The 8,145-nt window shown below is 35.9% G+C and overlaps 1 protein-coding gene across 1 annotated transcript; it reads right to left on the bottom strand.

The window, feature by feature from the left end:
* Positions 1 to 306: 306 nt before the first annotated feature.
* Positions 307 to 2,464, bottom strand: LOC120329693 (major facilitator superfamily domain-containing protein 8-like). Its single transcript, XM_039396443.2, has one exon. It carries the CDS (start codon positions 2,452 to 2,454, stop codon positions 1,051 to 1,053), a length of 1,404 nt encoding a protein of 467 aa, XP_039252377.2. The 5' UTR covers positions 2,455 to 2,464; the 3' UTR covers positions 307 to 1,050.
* Positions 2,465 to 8,145: the final 5,681 nt, after the last annotated feature.

Here is an 8,145-nt window from a genome sequence, read left to right as displayed (position 1 = left end):
CATTCAGCGATTACGTTGCGGATGTTGTCTGACATAAATTTTCCTAGTATCGAACGCATATAACCTCATTTGCGCCTATCAGTCATGCATACCATTATGCGAACACTGTGGAGAGCTTTGTTCTAAATCCGAGTGAATCTTGAGGCAATAGAGCTATAGCTTACCCAAATTATCACGCATCGAGTATGTTAGAGACGTGCAAGTTCAAATCCTTCAACAACAATATAAATAAAGTTAGACACAACTCGTGCACGTATAGATGCCCTAATGTTGACAAAAATCCAGACATATCTCATGGTTCTCAAGCCTTGGAGAGTTCGGTTTTTATTAAGTGTATAATTCATAATGAGCAGTGTGGAACAAGTATGCTGTGCTGATGAAAATACATAAACAACAAAAGTATTTTTGATAATAACTATTCTTTTTTTTTAAATATTTTAACAAACAAAGAAAGAGGGTTATTTTGCTGAAATCACAATAAAACTCCAAACACATATTATTGACCAGAAAACATATATTGATGAAAAGGCAAATGTAGATTGGAAAGTGTCGAAGAAGGATCTCGCTAGTGCCGATTTCATTATAAATTTTTGCCATACTGTAGAAAGGTTTGCTGAATATGTTTGTGTTATGTTCAGTCAACTTATTAAAATCCTATACAGACGCAACTAAGCAGCTTCATGTATGGGCCGTACAAAATGTACTAAACTAAGCGTCAAACGAAAGCAATAAACTTGACGAGAGTAAATAACATTCGATTGCTTTAAAGACAAGCTTGTCTTCTAAACCACTACACTTCGAAATTGCCACAGAAATACTGTTTGTATAAAATGTTTAAAATGCAGTATTACATTCCGTTCTGCATCCATATTTGGCACAGATGCACGAATTTTATGGTTAACGTTATATTATAATAAAATTGATTAAGGCTTATTGTTGAAAATCATTAGTCATGCAATCGCGGCGTATATTGTCTTGTTATTTTAAGGGCATCAGGTATTGCCGGAAAGTAGTCTTTTTAGTGTCTTAAAACTTTCCACAGAAACATTATTACTCGACCTCTTTTAACAAAGACGTTTTTTCGTCCACATTTAGACTTTTATCGGGGGTTGAATCATTCATCTGAGTCGATGTTTTGACGGGGACAAGTTTTTTATATGTAAAACACAATACAATCAGTGACACAAGCAATAAAAAAAGTACCACGCCACTCAGAATAGGCAAACGCTCAATAGTTACCATTGAGGTTGACAACAGTGGGCCAACGATTCTACCAGCGCCAGCAAACATTAATAATGCTCCCTGATTGAAACTTTGTGTTTCGATGGAAGTTATCTTTGAATAAAGTGAAATTATGGAAATATTCATAAGCGGAAATGATATTATCAAAATAATCCAATCAGTCCAAAATACTGGCAAAAGCCATTGAACGTTGCCAACAGCTTCTTGGAGAAATAATACGATAGAATAGACGTTGAGGATTAGATAGGAAACTAATGCGACTGAGCATCCCATCAGCAAAATTACCCTGTCGGTGACTTTTCGGTTACAAATACCAATTACAGCATATGATATACAAACTGTAATAGCACCAGCGCAAAACATAAGACTATTGCTAACTCCTCCCCAGCCGAAAAAGAGCAAACTCATTGGTGTTGTTGCTGATTCGAAACAAGTGACGGCCGCCCATGCGCTGAAGTTTAGCAAAAGGCAAACAAGAATTTCCTTTCGAAAAAATTCCTCTCGAAAACTTTTTAGTTTCTGAATTTCCGACGTCGTTTTAAGAACAACAGTTTTGTGCGAAGGGTCATCATGCTTCTGTACGGGGTCATTAATGTCTATTTCTTTATCCCCATAGTCTTCAGAAACATCCCTAAATAGGGCTAACACAAACAATGTGTGTAATACCCACATAATAGCCAGAAGAAGTCCAGGAGAAGAGAATTGATCCACAGCAAACGGGCCAAGTTTGAAATTTATTCGACTCAATATCAAATTGAAACCAGGCCCAATAATGACACCTATTTCCCGCATGAATACGACTAACGTTATTACTCCAGTTCTCTGTTTTGTCGTTGTCGTCCTTACAACCATGCCGAGGTACGACGAACTTGCTCCATTTCCGAGTCCGGTTATAAGTCTTGCACCCAATAATAGTCGATAGTCTCTGCCCACGAAGTAAAGAAAGTTTCCCACAATCCCAAATAAACAGCTAACAATGGCGCACAGTTTATTTGCGTTAGTTTTATCAGCTATTCGTCCATATACCGGTGATGATATTAATCCCGTAAAACTGAAAGCTGAGATAGTAATTCCAAAAAAGGCAGTAGGTCCATCCAAGTATATAAGATATTCATTTAATGTCGGTAGAATGACAGCAAATTCAACTCCGAGTAAAAAGAAAAAGAAACCAGCACAAAATAACCTCCCACAACCTTTTAATATACAAATCATGTTACTTTGATTTCTAAGTTTATCCTGCAAAATATACAAATACTGCAGTAATTCACCAGGTAAATCATTCGCATAAACATAAACAAAATTTGTTTTATTATGGAAACTAATAATATTTCCTCAGGATATTCTCCATTTACCTTTTCTATGCGTGGTGCAAAACAGTGTGTCATATACTATTTTACCCTGAACCTTTAATAGTAGGAGGTATAGGATATCCTTAATGGAAGTATCCTAAACCCTGCGTGGGTGGTTCACGTAACCGCTGGTCGGTTACGTCTGATCCACCATAAAGTCCATGCGTCATAAAACAAATGACTGGCTTATCTATATCAACGGTGGGCATACCGCGTCTTTTCTCGCTAGTATTAATTATCAACCAAGTTTAACTAAGAGAAACATTTTTTGTTCAAACTTATTATTAAGCAGTAGACAAAGTTTTCATCAATGATTAAGACAAATTATGTTTTACTGTAGTGTGAAAATCGTTGTAGCGTGGAATTTTAAATCAGCCAAGTGAAAAATATTATGTCATAATGGTCAAATGTTTGTTGCTGCGTTGGCAGTATTGCAGAAGAAGAATACGCTTTCACTAGTCAATAAAATAAGCCTTTGTGCTCAATCTCTGATAAGCTGTTAAGTCAGAATAAAGCAATGGCACCATGAAACGAATCACAAATTTTTTTTACGAGACTACCCTCGTAAATCAGCAGTGAAACACAGACTAAATGAGTTCAAAATATTACAAAAAAGAGCAAAAATTTATGGTATCATTTGGCAAGGAATCAGATGCAAGAACTTAAGGTAGTTTTGTTATATCATGGAATATTACTCATGCTAAACACCCATACACCGACTGCTATTTTGTAAAATCAAAAATATCGCTGATGTTGTCGCAGTCAATAGCCCAAACGTCGGTTTTGTGCGCATTACACCAAGGCGCATCTCCCAAATTAGTACCAATGTAAGAGTTATAATACAAAATGATTTAATGAGCTGTAGTATTAATAATTTGAAAAATTATGCGATTCTCACATGGTTCTGTCTTGCTGTATGCGGCTCTTATACTAAAAAAGTTCCCACTCCTGCTCTATATGCACTGGTAACCGGACGAGAGGCCGCGCGGTTCGCCACATGATTAAGCCGTATCACCTTCCCTCTTTCCCGGGATAAATATGTAAATCCTGAACTAAGCTAATAAACATGAACTATAACATCGTTATGGCGATATTTGAATTGGTGATCTCGCCTTACACTAATTACATACTCGTGTTGATTGACAAACGGAAACGAACACTTGTTGTTGTTGTTATGTTTTATGGCATTTATAACTTCCGTGATCTTTCGCGCCATTGATCAATTCAAATTAAAAATCCAATACTAACATAACATACAATATTTACAAATAAATAATTATAAAAATAAATCGATTACAAGTAACTAACGCTTAATATTTCTGCCCGTAGACAAAACAAGTTCAATAACAGTTTCAGTAATTTTTATGTTACTAAGCACTTTTTACAAAGTCAGCTCCAATTTATGTTTTCTGGCTTCGCGAATTTTCTCTATTTAATTAGTTGCCACAGCGCACCGGTCTAGCTTCCGGATGGGTTGAATGAATATAGAATATATGTGGATTACTCAATGTTATTGGATGAATCACTGCTCTTCTCTGCACTAGAAATAAAAGTCTGAAAAGGGAAATTGGGATACTGATAGTTCCTTTGTTCCTCTGAAAAGGTTTATTGATAAATACTGTACATGAGGATGACTTGTACTCATATCGAAAACTGCACTGCCTAGTTGAAAACACAATCTCACTAGTAACCATGTGAACGTCCTTTACTAATACACACTCGCTGTATGTCATGTTACAATAGACAGGTCTCACATATTTCACAGAAGATCGTTCAAGTTTTTTGCAAAAAACCCACCACTAATGCAAAAATGTAAGATTTGAGATAAATACCACCGCCACGTTTTAAAATAGAAAATTAGTAATTATCCATTTGAGATTAGGGTTAGCTTCAGGAATGATTTGAAATTAGAATTTCCAGCAAAATCTGCCTTCGTAACCCTAAGTGGATAATTGATCATTTTCTTATTTTTATCGTTTGTGGGGGCTTTATAAAAAATATTCTATCGTTCATTTACTTGACTGCACCAAACGAACCTTCGATCCTTACAACCCTTTCTTGCCTGTGATTTGTATTCACGAAACACTATTCAAAGCTGTCACTCATACGTCTGCAAACCTATACAGAACACGACGAGGCAGAAATATCCGGGACGTGATGAATGCGTTACAATGTTAATTAATGCATTAATGTGCCATAATGTAATAATGCATTTATTATATATTTGTTTATGTTAAACTCCGGAATAGCCACGACGCACGACCAGGAAACTCAAGAGACATTGATATTAGGAATAGTTGAGTGCATTTTTAGCTCTAACCTCACGATTTCAAGCGAAGTGCTATACAATTATTATGCTAAGTTTTATGTCCATAAGACACAATAAATTTTTTCTTTTCATTTGCACCACTAATTCTCTACTACAGCGGTTCCCAAATGGTGCGCCGCGGCGAGTTGCCAAGTGCGCCGAGAAAATTAACAATTGTATTAAACATTATTAAAATATAATTGAATATTATAAATTTTTTATTGTTTCTTATCTTAAACGCTGTGTATATTGATTTCACTTTACATTTCTATGTCGCTTACTTTCTGGAATGTAGTGCCTGCCTCGTACGTAACAATGGAGATAGACACTACTTGCTGCGATTTCGCACGCTGCAGATTATTTATTTACTCAGTCGAGTTTAGCAAACGAGAGTGATTTTTTGACATTTCCGAGGAAAATCAGGCCGAAGAGCTCAACTTTTGCCTTTCTTTCCAGGGCCTATATGTTTACCAACTTTAAAAGGCATAAACTACACATTTACGATCACAAAATTGGTTTTATTTGAAGGTAGCATTTTTTTTCGTTGGTGTATGACAGGGGTGGGCAAAATTCTTTAGAAGCATAGCTGCATGCAGCAAGTCAAGAAATATGTGAGAGCCCCATAATTTTTGAAATCAATAATATTAGAATACCGTAAACTGAAAACAACTTTACACAAACGTATAATAACAATATTACAAAGTATATATATTCTTTAACCGCTTAATGAATTGAAAAAAACTGTTACGCTACAGTTTCTCTTAATTAAATTTGGATAATATATAATTATTGACAAGAGTCGCATAAAAACTCCGGCGAACCGCAGCCGCGGTTTGCCCATCGTTGGTATTCGGCATACTGTTTGATACTCACCACGCGTTTTATTTATGAGAATAAATGTATAGCATGCGGAAATGTTATTAATTTTCATATGAATACGATTTTTTAGGTTTATGCGAATATTTTACCTGGTGAATTACTGCAACATTTGGTATATTTTTACACGTATTAATTAATAGGAATGTTAGAATAAAACAAGTTTTATCGTACAATCGGATGAAAATGTTGTATTTTGAAATAAAATTTGTCAAAAAATGAGAAATTGATTTTAGTTTAAATAGTTTTTTCCTGTCTGTAAGTGAGTTATGAGTTATGTTATGTAACGGTGAAACAAAACTATGGATTTTTTTCCGTAGAATAGTTCGTTTGTTAGACAATTGTTGTTCAAATATTATCAAAAGGTATTTATTTGCTTAAAAGATCAGAATATCAGATCGTATGAAATGTTAGAGAGCAATTAAAGCGCTCGAACTTTATATAGTATTTGCATATTTATCTCGTGGAGATGAAAGGCGATAAGATGGGTTAAACATATCGCGAACCACGGCCTCTCGTCCGGTTACCAGATGATGTCGGGTATGATTATTTGGCTAGTTCAGGGTGGTCCGAACCTAGACCCGCGGGCCACATGTGGCCCGCCGCTTCATTATCTGTGGCCCGCGTCACATTCGGAGAGTAATCAAAAAATCGCAATACGTGTTGTTTCGTCATAAAATTAATCAGAAAAATCTTTTGACATATTATCATCACTAATGTCACTGAATTAAATAGTGTTATGGCTAGTCGGGGAAATTAGCAAAGTTGAATGATGTGCTTGGCAGTCTAAATTGTTATCTGGCTTTCTAACTTTTTGGTCGGGAATATATGCTAACAATATAGGCATCATAGAAAACTAAAAATCGAATACGGATTATATTACCCTAGAATGGCTATGCCTGATAACTATGTGATTGCACAAAAGAAGTGTTTGTTTTGTATTGCACTGTTAACCTATTCTTGGCACTATGGTGGCCCGCGAACAATGCAAAAATAATTTTGTGGCCCGCGGAGCCGACAACCTTGGACCACCCTGGGCTAGTTATTTGTTTTTGGAAGCATGGACTTGATTGTGGAGAAAGCCGTATCAGACCAGTGGTCACCCTACGGCGGCGAGGAGCCCAGCAATCCTAGCCCCGTTCACTGTCTGAATTTATCAAGTTTGTGAGAGTCTGACGAAAACTCAGGAGTATGTTGTGACCAGAAACACACCAACAATGTATTCCACACGTTTCGGTCTCACTCTATTATCGTAGTATATCATCAATATGTTGCAATCCAGATACCTCTTTATATAAAAATATACAGTATGTTTTCTATAAGAAATTTTATCTGTAAGATTCACTAGCCAATGTTTATTCTTTGGAAGAACAAAATTTGAACGAGTTTAGCTATCAGCGTTGAAGGCCGATTTTCACGCAAGCACCCTTCACCCCTACTTTCTCATAAGTTGTGTTAAGTTGTAAAACGTGTGAGGCCATTCATTATGGTGACATGTTATATCTGGTTTTATTTATAACTAATGAACCATAATCTGGTATATTTATTGTACGTGTTGCAACAAGTATATAGAGTTGAGCTGACAGTCAATTTCAAAGCTATGCGGCTAAAATACTTAACATCGGGTTAATTAGTTATCTTGCATGGGCATTTGAAAATGTCGGCTTTACGTGCTTGCGAATATCGAAACGCTCTGTTGCATTTGCGTGATAAACGTAATGTCGTACCTGACGTAACGTCGCATTTCGTTATTGGTAACGTCGTAACGACGCTGTCAAGAGTAAAGAATATTAAACCTATTTGCATATCAAATTTGAATGACTCGTCGCAAAATCGCTGAGAAAGTGTCCGTAGAAAGATATTCAAACTCTCTAGATATATTTTCGATTGTACATTAAGTTTTATGTTGTTTAAAATTTACTTCTACTTAATAATTCATAAGCACTTTAATTAGTAAATTTTTCTAGGACAATCATAAAATATAAAATCAATGTTCACGACATAAATACTGCCAATGACCTGCTTTCATGTTGTAAAAAACTTGTTTAAATACTCATCGCGTTTCTTGAGATACTGAAGCATAAAGTTAGCTGCTTTTTACGTGAGGCGCAATCCGGAAAACCGCTTTCCATGGCCAGAGAAAGTTCATCCTTCTATCTGATTTGAACATAAGAACCATACCAAATAGAGCGTTAAACGGAAGCAATAAACTAAACGATAGGAAATTGCATATCAATTGCTCTGATATTAGGTGGTATCTTGATTAAGAAACACTATACTGCACTACAAGCTCATTTAGCGGACCTTTACATTTTAAGGACAAGATAGGAGGTGTTGAGGGAGGATTTCTGGGTTTATTGTCAAGCCGAA

The sequence above is a fragment of the Styela clava genome, chromosome 12, assembly GCF_964204865.1.
Source record: "Styela clava chromosome 12, kaStyClav1.hap1.2, whole genome shotgun sequence".
Lineage (NCBI taxonomy): Eukaryota > Metazoa > Chordata > Ascidiacea > Stolidobranchia > Styelidae > Styela > Styela clava.
This window is presented reverse-complemented; position numbering and strand designations above follow the sequence as displayed.

What these genes read in the sequence shown, in the direction of transcription:
- LOC120329693 (XM_039396443.2), bottom strand. Translation starts at nt 2,454, where the DNA reads ATGATTTGTATATTAAAAGGTTGTGGGAGGTTATTTTGTGCTGGTTTC.